Source organism: Ochlerotatus camptorhynchus, unplaced genomic scaffold (genome assembly GCF_037179485.1).
Source record: "Ochlerotatus camptorhynchus isolate MF236.1 unplaced genomic scaffold, CSIRO-AGI_Acam_v1.1 ptg000151l, whole genome shotgun sequence".
In the NCBI taxonomy this organism is placed as follows: Eukaryota; Metazoa; Arthropoda; class Insecta; order Diptera; family Culicidae; genus Ochlerotatus; species Ochlerotatus camptorhynchus.
The window spans coordinates 233,417-248,698 of NW_027040641.1; the positions used below are offsets into that span (position 1 = coordinate 233,417).

Sequence of the window (15,282 nt, forward strand, 5' to 3'; positions counted from 1 at the left end):
CTTTACGGATGATCCGGATCTTCCGGAGGTCCGTTTGTGGATCGCATCTTTTTCGCTTACGTTTATTTTTTTTTCGCGCATGCAGCGCTCGCGGAAAGAGCAGCAGCTATGCGAAAAGTTGACGTTTCGAGAAAGAGCGTATCTGTCAGATTTTCACTTCACCGGAGGTGTAAACTGATCGATTTCGTTTCACATGAACTGTAAACTGCGAAAAAAGGGAAATGTTCCACAAACATTTTTTCACAACCTTTTTCGCTAGCGAAATTTCATGATTTTTCGCGTGCTTCAAATTTCGTTTCGCCTCGATCTGTATACTAGGCTTTAGGAAAAAGATGAACTTTTCACACAGCACCGTAATCGTATCGGTAAGCTCGTATCTCAGCAGCCAGGCCAAAAAATTCAATTCAAGCTGTCAGAAATACCGGGTTGCCAAATATACGTATTTTACAAAGAATCACAGCTTGCTCTATGCACGGAGAATCGAAACAACTCAAAACTGAGATAGATAGATCACTATTGTTTTGGTTTAAATTTTGTTCTCAGTGAAAAGTAATTTTAACTTATAATGAATTGTTGCGATTAGACTTTATTTTGGGTGAAAAATTACTTGCCTCGTGCGCCATATTTATCGTCAGCCTGGAGAAGCATGCGAGGGAGGTTGTTTGCTGAAGGTAATTTAATGTCCAAACATCTAAAGTAAAATATATTTCTAGGTCCTAAAAGTCCTAACTAATGCACCGTCTTGACAACAGGTTCTTCGGAAGCCATAATCCGATTGTGGAAACTACTTAACTTTTGCACTACTTGGTATGTTTGTAAATTATGAAATACAAACACTTGCTAAATCTTCTCTCGTTTGCAAACTTTTCAGAATCCGCGACTTTCAAAAGATCTCCGGCGTTCACCTACGGATTAGACAAGAATCGAATTATCTGGCAGACTGAGGCTGGGACTCGTTGGTGCATGTTTTCAAAACGAGCTGCTAAAGAGTAACTAAAAACCAAACACCTTCCCTCAGGCCAAGGACGCATTTAATATTGATTAAGGAAGAATTCAGATCAGCACATTCAAGAAAATTACAAAAAAAAAACAATCTTTTTACCTAATTTTATTAAAATGAAGAACAGGTACATTTTACTCAAAGCGAAGTCTTTGCAAAGTACTTAAAATTGGATTCTTCGCGAAGAACTCAATTTTGACTGGTTTCAATAACTTAATTTCGAGTTGTTTCGTTTCTCCGTGTGACCGGCACAATCGGCACTTCTGCGGCACACTTGCAGCACACTGAGAAAAATTTTGACCCAAGATTGGTGTGCGGAGTGACCTACCCCTTGGGCTAGTGGCTTTGACTATATGAAGCTCAACAAATACATCCAAAAAAATTTGAAACAGGTTAAAAATAGTGCTCGAACCAGTGCTGAGATTTGTCATTGTCATTGACAGACTTTCGCGCGATATTGACAAAATAGTTCGTCACATAGTCACTTGCAGATTTGATGCTCAAAAAAACCTTAGTCAAAATCTCATTCATTTTTTCGTCAATGACCAAGATTATCCTGGTCACAAAAAGTGTAATATCGTACATTCTGTGTCACATTAATGTTAGTCAAGCAGTTCAGGACGTATATGCGTTCACATTAACGACTCCATGTAATTGTGTTGCTAAAATCATTTAATTTCGTTAAAAATTTAGTTAATATAAAAATCTATACATGTTCGTCACTGACAGCATTGTCATTGACAATTGACATGGTTTGCCTTGACTGTGACTGTTAGCTCAAATGAGTGAATTGTCAATATCACCGTGTATTATAGAGATTTTGTAGCACTGGCTCGAACAATGAAACTGCAACTCAGCATTGCGAGGGGTGCGTTTCGGTTCTAGTTTAATACAGTCCATATAAAATACAAAGGCATTGCAAACGGCATTAGGATCTTTTTACGAATTGACAACCTTTACGGAAGTTTCACTGCCCTAATAAAAATGTTATGGTTAATTTGCTTAACGACGTGTTCGGGGTATCATCCAAACCATTTGTGGAATAGTTCAATCATTTGGGTTATCGTTCGTTTATGGTATTTTTATTAGGGTGTTTCTTGAGCCCTTGAGTCTGCAGTTTGATCTCAACCTTTAATCATCAATCTTCTTGGTTCGGTACATTCTAAAAAAACATTCACGTCTGATTTACCTTAAATATTACGTAACTGATTCTCAAATGTTACGGGACGTTAGTAACTTTTAACTGCATTAAACGTCATGTTCACTAAACATGTTGGTGAAATCGACCGTATGTTCACTTGGAAAAAAATCCGTTCCCGAAAACGGGAACGGACCGTGAACTAAAAATCACGGCCAGCTATCCAGAACAAAATTTTCTCAAATATACACCGTGAACTATGGTTCACGGCTGTGGTTCACGAATATGGGAACTCTTTTTTTCCCGTGCAGATTTAGAGTATTTGTGTCAGTGTGTTTGGCATTTAGATATTTCCACGAAAAGAGATTTACGTGATTTTCAGGTATACACAACGAACCAATATGGCGTCATCAATTTGATAATTTGATTCTTTTACATTACTTTTGATTTATGATTATATGAAGCTAACTGTGCCTTTTTCTGTTTTTATAATTTCAGAGGCATTTTGAGTCTGCTGACAGTTGTTAAAATTTTGCCAGAGTTAAAAGACTCATAAAAATTTTTACCTTATAATCTCGCTCATAATAATCAAGCAGTCAATAATTTGCAATGGTCGAACTCCAGACGAATATAGAACCACACTACCGTTCATACTGGCGACATCGCTCTGATGAGACAACGCATCCCTGCCCCCAAGCTCCTCCTCTTTTCCTATCCTTCGACAATGTACCCGCCTAACCTCGGGTAAGCCGCGAGTATTCGGCCCAACTCCTACTAAACATAGAATTAAGTGAATTTTGTTACAAACAAAGAACAATGAATTATCGGCTCCGTAAAGCTAACGCGACTTTTTTTCTCTTCGCCGATGGCAGACTCGAAGCGACTGCCGTTATGGAAGAATTCGGTTGCGTTCGGCTGTAAAGCAAAAATTCTTGAAAATCCAATCTCACCCCAGTTTGGTGAGATTTGCAGTTTTGTTACCTTGATATCACAGCTTGCAATATAAACCGCAGCTGTTTGCTTGTGGATTTTTGTCTACGAAAATCAAGCGTGATCTTGTTCTTTGGTGAGATTTGATTTATTGATATTTTACCAACACTGCTTACAGAACTTCAGTGGAGAAAGTACTTTTCTTTAAGTTCAAAGCGGCCAAAGCATGCATTCATGAGCAACTCGAAACATCTTTTATAAGAATATGCATTTCACAATGGACGCAACAAATTGACGGTGGCTTTCTACGTTGATGTTGATATTACTTTCCTTTATTTAACGTCGGTCTCTGTTCCGCAATCTAGTGCCAATCACCGACGGACATCGATTGCCATCCATTTGACGGCAATCGAATGTGCAGGAAGGCAGCTTCCACACCTGCGTAGGATATCGCACCCATTATTCATCAACACACATTGGCCGGGACCAACGGCTTTACTTCCCTTCCGAAGGAAGACGTGACCAGAGATTGTTATGCCTCAGAAAAATCCCACCGACCTCGACTGGGATTGAACCCAGACCCATTGGGGTGAGAAAGCAGTCACGCTTACCACTACACCACCGGCGCCGGCTGATGTTGATATTATGCTAATTCATTTCTTTTAGAATACCCCAGCAACTCCTACTCCTACGCCGGCACTGAATCCAGTTGCAGGTCGACAATCCAATAACCAAAATATGTCGAAAAACTTACCGAAATCGTTTCCTTTCCGCGCTGAATTGATTTGTAGAACTGCTTCTTGACGCGTCCGGTTGACCGCCGGTACCCTTTGCCGCACCAGGCCCAAAGTTGCCTTGCCGGCAAGAACGCCGCAATCTTGCTATTATTCTCCGCCGATTGCCTCTTCTCCGTCGATGACTTCTTCGGTTGCTAAACGGATATAAAATAAACAAATGAACTGACAATTCCATAGCCGTTTGACAAACGGAACACTTACATAGTACGATCCGGAGCTTTCGGTTATCGATGAACTTGCTTCCTCGTTCTCGGTCAACGTATCTTCCTTCAAACTGGGATTGAACACCTCCTTCTCGTCGGGCTTGTCCTCCGGAATGGAAACATCCACCACCGACGCCGGGCTTAACGGTCCCGCTGCCTGTGATGCACTGTCCCCTTGCGATATGTCATCATCCATCGAACCGGCTGCAGCCGGATCCGGCGAAGAGGGAACATCGTGTTCCCGGTGATGCTTCTTGTGCTTTCTTCGCTTCTTGTGCTTCCGGTGCTTGCAGTATTCGTCGTTGCACTTGGACTTCTTCTTGTGCTTGTGCGACGACAGCTCCGCATTGTTCGCTGCCAGTCGGCGAAGTTTATCCTTGCGGATCTTCTTCAACCGTCGGCGTTCCTCTCGGTACGCTTCATCGTGAACCCGTTTGTCTGTTCGATCACTGACCATTGCGAAACAGTTGGTCGTAGTGATCGTCGTTGTACTACTGGTGGTGGCGGCCAACGGAACACTAGCCGTTGTCATTCCGGCCGTGGTCGTACACGTGGTACCCACTTCCGAAACACTTGGCTGGCGTTTTCTCTTGCCTAGCGATAGAAGAGGATTTGGATCGTATTCTGGTTTAGCGTCGGTGTTGAGTGTGTGTTAATGGAGCGAGAAAAAAAAAGAAAAACAAGTTCCAAAAATCAACGAAAAAAGGCCGCTAGAGATCAACTTAGGATTAACTTAGGGCTAGAGTCTTACGAACTAAACTACAGTAGAACCTGTTTGTCAACTTACCGACTATCGGATAGTCACTCAGCAGAAAACGGATGTCCTCGAGAGCGATCCTTCCGCTATCGCCATCGTCGAACTCTACGTTGATGTACCGCTTTTCCGGATCGGGAGACGTCGGTTCCGCAGCCACTCCTGGATATAGGCACCGGTACTGCTGACTCCAGTACGCACAGAGTCGAGTTCCCGGAATGATCTCCTCCACTGACTTCGGTGCAACTTCAAGAATCTGGAAAACAAACGTTACCAATCATAATTTAGAGGCCCTCGCGAAGACTTACTAAATCACAACTAACCGCGTCGCGCAGCACTTCTTCCCGGGACATGATGTGCGGCCGGTTTCCTCGCTCCCCGTCCAGCGTGACGGCGTAGATATCCGGTGGCTGAACAGCACTCAAGCATCCCGCGTAGAACAGACCTCCCATGGCGGTCAACACCCGGGTCTTGTTCTGGTTCAGGTAATCGCTCGTCAGCAAACACTTCAGATCGATTCGCTTTTTCTCGGAACTGCGTCGCTTGCGTTCCTTACTGCGAGATTTCTTATGCTTCGAATGGTGATGCTTCATAGGTGCCACAACAGCCTGAACCGGAGACATCTTCAGCGTGCTTATTGTAGTGCTGCTGATTGGTGACGTCTTCACTTTATCGAAGATCGGCGGTTTGCCTCCGAAGATGGAGAAGGCAGCATCTGATGGCTTACTATTTTCGTCCTCGAAGCTGAAGGCAGGCGACTTGATCTTGATCTGCACTTTTGTTGAGCTATCGGACAGATTGCTCGTGTCATCGCTTGCCGTGCTTTCAAACTTGGACGAATGGATCGGTGATTTCTTCTGTTTGACTTCACCCGGTTGTTGCTTACTGCTCGCTGCCACATTGCTTCCGGGCTGTTGACGATGATTGTGATGGTGATGGTGATGATGATGATGGGATGATTTATGATGATCAGATTCTTTCACAGTGCTGTCTCCCATGCGGTTCTTCGATGCCAGAATGTATCCGACTAAACTTTTGGGTTTCTTCGCAACGATTGTCTCCGTCAGAGCGATGTCGTCATGCTTCTTGGGTATACCTCCTTTGCGCTTGGAGATGGATAGCCTCTCGATGGAATTGGAATCCACGTCTTCCTGCTTGCTGGAATCGGTGTCCGAACTGAGTTTTGGCAACTCAATGAATGTCGTCGAGTTAGATGAAGATGAGAAATTCGGAGACAAGGCCGGAATTGTACTTAATTTTGGGGCCAACAAGGTTGGCGGTTGGGCAACATTGCTGATGGTTCCACTAGTAGAAGTTCCATTCAACAGCCCACTGCAACTGGAGCTGAACCCTCCAAAATACGATTTGCCAATGTCCGGTATCCGAACCATAGCCGTCAGTGGTTTGACCTTTGCTACCGAAGTCGTACTCATCTGCTCCAGTTCTCGTTTTTTCTCCTCGCACTGTCTCGTAATGTGCACTAGCCTCTCCTTCATGTCGGATTCAATTACACTGAACAGCTCGTTGGCTGTCGATGGCCAAGTGGTTTTGCTGCGGCACTGATGATCCTGTTCATCTGCATCGATACAGCCGCACTTCTCCAGCTTGGCCTTGATTCGAGTGAAACTCTGCTTCAGCTCGCCGCCGAATTCGTCATCTTCGTTCGCATCGGAGCTATGCTTCCGTTTGCGTTCCCTTCGTTGTTCTTTGTCGTGCTTGGACTTTTTGCTGGATTTCCGAGAATCTTTGGAATGTTTGTGCTTACGTTTCCGCGACGGAATCTCCGGGCTTGTTGCCTGCGGTGGCATGGTCTGTGGAGGCGACGAGGACTCGGCTGATTGGTCGAGCTTATCCTCTGCCGGCGACATAGATGGGGAGAAGTTGATAGCGGGTGAGTCCTTTTTGAACATGCCTTCCTCTTGGAAGCGTTGCTCGGCTAGAGCGCAGAGCAGGTTCAGCCCGACCATGGGTTCATCGTTGCGGATGAAAGCATCCGTGACTGAGGAGTGCGTTGCAACGGCGGGTTGTGGGGTGGATGGTCGATGGGGTGGATTGATTTCCGGAATGGCCGGTCGATGGAGGGTAGGCTCGCAGGGGATTAGGGGCGGAAGTGGAAGAAGTTGAGGAGGTTCTGGAGGGAGTTGGGGAGAGATTGGTTCTTTTTTGATCATGGAAGCTTTTTTCTGGAAGACCTCTATGCTGCGGGAGAGTAGTTCGAGTCCACTGAGATCCACGGGGTGTTCTTGCTGGCTGGGTTCCGCTGGGTGGTATTCTTCCGGTTCGTGGGGAACTGGGTTCTCGACAGGGGAGAGCATCTCAAGTTTCGGTATCCGTAGGCCATAGTTGGCACTCACGGTGAGTGGTTGAGTGGTTTCGGGTGGTACAGCGGACGCTGTGGAAGGTATGGCGTTGTCTTCGCCTTCCATTCCATCCGTATGATCACAGTTTGTACTACTGGTATTGCTAAGATTTAGGCTAGTTCCGGACGACGAATGGGTGGACATGTCCGGTTCAATGGCGGAATCGCCGCTATTGTTGATGATACTATGGCACAACATTTCGGACGACTGGTGCAACTGAGTTGGTACGATGGATGGTTGTGACGAGAACATATGGGGAAAGTGAGGTTCTTCCGATGAATTCGTCGGCAGGGTAAGATTAGAGGCATACTGCTGGTGAGGACCATCGTCGGTGCCAACGGTGTTGTCGTCTTCGCTCATGATGGGAGTATCGGTTTGGATGTTTGCGTCTTGAACTTCGGGAGCAGGAGGCGCCTCGACGTCTTCACTGTGACAAATGGACTGGTCTGGAGGAGGGGTTAAGCAGGTGGCGGCTGGAAGCTCCGGCTGATGGGGACTTGGAGCTAACGAAGCTGACACGGTAGACGGAGGAGGAGTAATTGGGTTGGCGGACGCTGTAGTTATGGCCGGCATGATTGCAGGTGGCTCCAGTAAGCTGGCTGTATTCTTGGCGGAGGGAGTGATCTGGATGAGATTGCCCTGCTGGAACAGCAACTGAGGGGCTATGTCTGGAGAGGTCGCGATCGTTGCGGTTTGAATGGTTTTCTCCTGTTCTTGGTAGAGTTGGGTGGAGTTGTTGCACATGGAAGCGGCCGTGCCGCTACAGTCTTCGATTTTGATAAAGGTATGCGAAGGTATTGGCATCGGTATGCTCGGGTGGCATGACGTTGGGACGCCGCTAGACGTAGATTTGTTGCTGTTTGATCGCTTGTTGTTATCGGAAGTTAGGGCAACGTATCTTGTACTGTGATGAGTTTGAGTGTGCTGTTGCTGAAGGCAAGAGATGGAGGGAATCAGTATCGATAGAAATGGACTGCCGCCAAGATCGAGACTAACCTGATGCAGAGTTGTACTGCTGGCGGTTGCCAGATAGTCGGAGCTGAGCATCTGCAGTGGTGCCAGCGGTGGAGGCTGCAGTTGCTGCTGCGACATTTGTGGGAGCAATAGGTGCGGCGGCTGCATGGCAGCCGTCGACTGAGGGTACGATGGCCATACCACCGTCTGTGGGAATGGTTCTATACAAGAAATGTAGACTTTATCTATCCAGTGGCGGATGGATTGGTTATGGTTGTTTGAAGCATACGGAGGTTTGTGTGGGTGTATGTATGGATGGTTTTTTCGTTTAAGTGGCGTACGATTAATTCAAATTAAGGCGTGAGATAAGATTTCAAGGCACAGAAACAAGGATGAAAGAAAAAAGAGAAAAAGAAAATTTTCTGGTTAAAAGTGAAGCAATACAAGCAGGCAACTAAACTTAATTATTCGAATCGTAAAAAAAAAACAAACTAATCATGAACCCAAACACCAAAGTTTGTGTGAACTGAAGTCATTTGTCATTTGAAAAGCAAGTGGGAATTATATCTACTTTGAAAACTACTTAGTTTGTAGGACGAAACTTTGATATGGATAGATGAGCGAGGAAGCAGCGTTGATTGGCAACACTGCTTGGGTTTTGCTTTGGGACAGCTCCTCTAAGCGTACTGATTCTTTCTCTAATTTGGGCAACTACCTCTGATGTTAACTAAGACTATGCTTTCTAAAATGTATGCTCTTTTCAAGTCTACGGAATCTACTGGCTATGCGAAAATACTTCGAGTCGTGAAAAACTTACCTATCGTCGTCGTCGTTGGAAGGAACAAAATTTGTCCGGTGCTGGGATCCCGGATCAGCTGGAATCCAACGGGAGGCATTGGCGGCATCGGTAGCATCGATTCCATCGGAAGAGGGGCTGTAACGAATGGTTGAACGGAAACATTTAATCTTCGAAACACCAAGGTAACTCCCAGAAGGACCATTCGCTTTTGGATTGGATCGGGAGGACATGCCCTACCGGGCATAGAACTCTCCTTCTATGGTAGAAAGAAATGAAAAGGAAAATCAGAAAAGCCATAGAAGAACATAATGTTACACACAATAAGACGACCATAAAAAGCTGATATGTAGACGACGACGACGAGTTTCGTCTCAGTCGCAGCGTGAGAGAAGCGAGCGCCATTGAAAGGAAAACGAAACGCCATCGAGAAGGAAAACTGCCGGTTCACGTCACGACCAACACGGACGGAATATGTATGTGCGAGGACAGCGAGTCAATGAGTTCATGCAACATATCGGTGGGAGACGCGCACGCGGTACGGAAGCAGTGCAAGGCGGGAATCCCATTTGGCCAGAAACTTCGCTACGACAAAACGAGACGAGAGTACGCGAGAACCCATTAATGAAAAAAGAACGAGGACCATAAATTATCTGACTTTATTTCAAAACAATCCACCATCGCAGGTTGTATTGGTATACGGTTCCGGTTGTGGTAGTGGTACTAACAAGTGCCCGCACTCACACCGCGGCAGTGAAAATCGTAAACAAAACAACGTGCTCGACACGAACGAAGTGGTTGCAGTGCGAGCGATGGCGTGCAAGGTGGAGCGGGTGAGCCGAAGCAAACCGACGAAAGCTCACCGCACGAAGCAACATTCGAACGGCGACGCTGGTTGGCTGTCAGGGCAATGGGAGAAAAGCTTACACCCGGATTGGTGGATGGCGAATTGGAGGGCGTGGCGTATTTAGCTTCGAGTTGCTTTGCTTCTTCCTCGACCGGTATCGAGACGGGGGAATGAACACAACGAGGGCTACAGGGCGACGCCCACTCTGCCTGCCGTGACTAAAGCCATTAGAGCCGGTCGTGAGCGGGAAATTAACTAGCAGCACTCTGGCGTGTTTGGCTTCGGCGTTCGCTCTCTCGCTAGCGGCAGTCCGGGGCTAGCAAAAAGGGGCGATGAATTTTGATAATGTGAATTTTTATTATTGTAATTTGTGTTCGTATATTCGAAAGCCTTGTTGGCTCTAGCGAGGTGCTGGTTGCATAGTAATTTGGTAAGCGTTAATTTACAGTAGTTTATCGGTGCTGGTTTCGGCTTGCGATATATATATTGTTTGTGTTTTTATTTTGTTCAACGCTGATTCAGCTTTCTGGGTCTGGCTGCATGATGAGTGGTGTCGGGTTTCGGACCATGAGCTCTTAACTAGTAGGTTGGCACATTTTACGAAATGCAATGTTAAAATATGCACTTTGTAAGCACATGTGACTCCGCACCGACTGGAAATGATTAAATTTTTCCATTAGTGCAATGTGCTTCCATAAACTACGGATAGATTACGTTGTTCAATACATCTATTAGCATATTTATGAAGCGCCTCAAGGAGATGCAATAAATCTACTACCAGTAGATTGCTGTTGGCACGAAACAGTATCCGCCCGCTGTTGGTTTGAACTGGGTGACTTGATCTCAAATGTCAGCGATTGAAACAAGTTCTGATTTATGATCAACATTTACATGTATCACCGGTCTAACGATGAACCTTGAGCAAATGTTTATTATTATTTTTTCTGAAAAATTAAAAGCTCATAGATCTTTAGAATACCGTTCAGAGATGGTTTGAGAAGGTCTTCGTTACGGTGCTGGATATTTGGGGTGATCCATTAAGTATGACACGCTCTTAAGGGGTTTTATTTTCCCAGAAATTAGCGTAACGTATTTAAAGCTTGCTCCCTAAAACATATCTATATATGTGCACTATTATCACTTATTTATTAATGTAAAAAGAAATGTCCTCAGTCTGTTCGAATTATACAATTCAGTAATCTGAATGAATGAAGTTATGCGAATAGAATCAAGAAATGTAACTATGCTGTCAGGAAAGCTGGAAAGTTCCTCGGGAAATTTCGAAAATTCATGGAGCTCCAGAAATACCTTAAATTGTATATGAGAACTTTCTTAAACATTTAAAGAAATTCCATCAGCGCGCGATTCAACATTTTGGATATTGCTCCTGAAATACACTAAGAAAATTGCAAGGTCCTGTTGATTCTAACTCAAACAGGGTGTCGACTAAATGAAGAAAATCAAATTCCCCGATTTATATGGTTTATTAACACGACCTCATTTCTTTTTACTTTCCTCTACCCAAGATATGTACTGCCCAACAAACAATTCTAACTGCAGACCAGTCTATACAGGCACCAAATTAGCTGCATACGGCAAGTTTTGGCTGTATAAGCTAGTCTGCAGCCAAAATTATTAGTTGGGTAGCGTTTTCTGGACATTTTATCATGAAATATCACATGGACCTCTAACCCATGAAGAGTGATCCAGTACAATCTCAAATTGAATAAAGCGTTCGATACATTTTATAGAATGCAAAAAAGATAGACATCACGTGTTGCCAAAAACACCGAAGGCACCGAATTTTTCCTAATTACAAATTGTAATCGTGGTAAGTGCCAGGTAATCAGTTCAATACATGATTAATAGCAATGTGTGAAGGAAACTGCAACCATCTCGATATCAATCTACAAACAAGGCCTGCATAATCGCTTAAAGTTTTCAGCATGTTTACTCGATTTACTCCATCATATGAGAAGAGGTCCTTGGCATGGTGATTTTCTCACCCTTAGAAGCAGTGTTGAAAATATTCACCCAAACTCACTATGATTCGCGAACTTTTCCCTTGTTGAACTTCGTGAAATATCGTGATATTTTTCAACCCTGCTTAGAAATTCTTTTCTGACTGTTTCCGAACTCAACGCCTGGGACTGAAATTCACCCAGTTTTCCTACATCTTACAAATGAAACACTTGTGTTTAATCCCTTTATATTTTTATTCACTTGAGCACAATTTTAATCCCCTTCCCTTCAGCTCCGCAAGAAAATTATTCCGGATAGTACGTTTACTGTAACTTAATTTCTTCGCAATTGCAATACTAAAACTTCACTGAGATGCTAATTTTCCGAGCTAACCAGATTAACAATGTAGACCTAGAATACTCAATAAAGCCAGTCTATGCTTGCTGTCGAGACAATGCTTGAATACGTTCCTTTGAATCATTATTCAATCATCAAAGAGCTACTCCAAGCAATCAAAGAAGTAATCCACCCAATCAAGACGATTATCACAGGAGTGGAACTTCGGATCAGAAAGTGGCTCCACTTGTCATTTGCGAACACTAGCGCACCTAGCGGTAGAAGGCATCTTCTGCCTGCAGTTAAGCTAGGCAGCATCCTATGATAGTGTGAGTGCACATAGAAAGCCCGTGAAACGCTACCACAATACATCGCTTGTTGAGCAGAAAAACGAACCACCTTTTGATTCACCGATTTTTTTGCACTTCCCCTTCTGTTCTGTGCTATTATCCTAAATTATCATTTAGTTGATTTTGTGAGCTAAGGTTCAGGAAAAAAAAACTCATCCTCTTCTCTTAACTTTATACCATTCTTGATTTTACTCAAAAGCGCTCCAATGCGTCCAAAGGATCTATGGCAGACGAATTTAGGTGTAGCATCTATTAGGAGACGGAGGTTAAATTTTGCAACAATTAACAACGTCTAGTGTCTACGGGTCAATCATCAGGATCTCAGGAATGTGTCAACACCCAGTGTGGGAGCTTAATTTATTTTAGGCGCAAAGTCACCAAAAATGCAACATCAAACACCACAGGAAGTACAAATTCGCTACTATATTTAAAATTTGAACTGAACAACCATCCTCAAACAACACCGAGTAACTAAGTGGTTTGAACTTAGCAAAGTCAGTCATACAGATTATTAAGTTTCTGTGATTAAGAAATATTTCCCTGAATTTGAACGAAATTCCCCTAGATTTCCTGATTTTCCAGGTTCAAAAATGGATTCCCAGATATTCCCTGATTATCCAGGTTTTTCCAGGTAGTCGACACCCTGTCGAAGATTCCTGAGGATAAATTCAGTACCCCTCGAACATCTCTGGGTAACTACAGCGAATCTTCAGAGCAACCAGTGGAGATTGCGATGTTTTTCAGTAGCGGGTAGCTGTCACATCCACGAGAGTAAAGCAGACAAACTGTCAACACTGCTTTTTAAGCTTTTTAATAGCATTCATTCTGTCTCTTGGAATGGAATTGGCCCAAAAGAGTAAGAAGTCAGAAAATATAAATCCAATTTGAACAGTGAACAGTGATTCAGGTAAGATTTTGTTCGAAGATGACCATGGATCTGAAGACGGGAATGGTGCGGTTGAATTTACACAATTACGATTTGTGGATTGGAGAAAGATATAACTAGAGTCGGTGTATAATGAGTCACGCCAAGAGAATAACATTTGAACTCGCATCACGGTTTTCGGAAGATTCCCATTCTTTTCACTTGGCAACAGAGGACTTCTACAACAACTTCAAATGACTTCTAGCGAGAGAAAAAATATTGCGGCTGCAGTAAATCATTATATCAGTGATTTTGTCAAATTATCGTAACAAAAAAATAGTAGAAATTCTCATTACTAATCATTACCGAGCGTATCCCATGACAATTTAACGCTCACTGCGTGTTTATGCTCATTTCTTCGATTATATTTTATATTTTATTGCAATACCTTTCGTGGAACTTTCATAGCATCGTAATGTTTATTTACTTTGCACGATAGGTAGCCGGTTTGACAGTTCAATAGGTAGACTTGGCTTCACTCTTGGCGTGACTCATTATACACCGACTCTAGATATAACGAGGTATGTTTTGATTCGAGAAGGACTGTGGCGAGTGATCGCGAATGATCGTCTCGATCTGAAGATTGGATCGACAAAGACAAACGAGCAGCGGCAAAGATTGGATATCTGGTAGACAACAGACAGCTACAGCTTATTGGAAACACCTGAACTGCTCTGGAAGCATGGAATATTCTTCGTGACTTCCACGTTAGGCAGTCTTCTGCTGGAAGAGGAGCATATAATTGTGGTGGATTCATTATTCGACAAGCTTATGGAAGTGGGTTGCGAAATTTCGAAGGAGATGCAATGCAGTTTCATTATGGCGAGTCTTCCGGAATTATACGATAATTTTGTGACATGTACCATTGGGATATGAAGGAACGTTCACGGAAAGGATGGTGATAGCAAAACTACTCAACGAATACTACAAGCATCACCAGAAGGTTCCAATGCAAGAGGAGAAACCGATCCGTGAGGAGTTTGATTGTAGTGAAGATCAACGTGCTTGTTTTGAGTGTCGGAAAACCGGGCATATTAAGAAGAACGATTACAGGTATCTGTCCAGATTGACCAAAGAACAGGGAACTGATCACGAGAGCACACCCAGGGATAAGGCACAGATTGCAGTTCGAGAGGAGACTAACCGTTCAACAAAGGAAAAAAAAAAACCGTTCTGTTTGCTTCCAAGCGGTGAATGAGTCAACAAATAACGGATGGATCATCGATTCTAATGCATCACATCACATTACATCGGATATATCGTTCTGTTCACGGCTCTAGAGAAAGAAGAGTGAGTTGTACCTGGCGGACGGGATAACTATGGCAATACTTTGGTGTTGGTGAACTGAATCTGAAAGGAAATCAAATAACTATGAAGCTTGAAAATGTGATGTTTGCTCCTGATCTTCATAGCAATCTGATATCAGTCCGACGTGTCGTCGAATCGGGGGCTCGAGTCGAGTTTGAGACTGGTGAATGTTACATCAGGAAGGCTGGAAGAGATGTATTGGTTGGTGGCATGTCTAATGGCGTGTTTAACTTGAAGACGGCAGACAGTTGAGGTTAACGACAGGTTCTCAACAAGAAAATGTGTAAACATCGAGGAGGAATGTTGGAGCTTGCGATGTTTTTCAGTAGCTGGTAGCTATCACATCCACATTTCTATATACTCAGCTTGCGCGCAGCTAGCCACAGCAATACACGAAGTTCAACTCCGTAGAACTAGAGAGCTTTGAAGTCAAGTCCAAGATGCCCCAAGATATCCAACTTGACTGAAAACTCCGTTTCCTATCCCTTTAGACAGTGGTAGTGACTTAGCTTGGGGCAGTTGTTCCAAGTGTCACTCCATGACTATCAACAACATGACAATAGATGCTTATCGACCCTTGGAGCAAATTTGTTTCAGAACTATTGTGGAGACTCTTATGCGA

The 15,282-nt window shown here is 43.9% G+C and overlaps 1 protein-coding gene across 5 annotated transcripts in view; it reads right to left on the reverse strand.

The window, feature by feature from the left end:
• The window catches only part of wge (winged eye), a 217,439-nt gene that overhangs the window by 10,512 nt on the left and 191,645 nt on the right, over positions 1–15,282 (reverse strand). For 3 of the 5 annotated variants that reach the window (XM_065221974.1, XM_065221977.1, XM_065221978.1), the window contains 6 exons: positions 8,954–9,070; positions 8,179–8,381; positions 5,131–8,112; positions 4,856–5,078; positions 4,067–4,692; positions 3,823–3,999 (listed from right to left, as the gene is read on the reverse strand). In XM_065221974.1, coding sequence (XP_065078046.1) covers positions 3,823–3,999; positions 4,067–4,692; positions 4,856–5,078; positions 5,131–8,112; positions 8,179–8,381; positions 8,954–9,070 — 4,328 coding nt within the window. The remainder of the gene's footprint in view (positions 1–3,822; positions 4,000–4,066; positions 4,693–4,855; positions 5,079–5,130; positions 8,113–8,178; positions 8,382–8,953; positions 9,071–15,282) is intronic. The other 2 variants (XM_065221976.1, XM_065221975.1) reach the window with 2 other exon arrangements.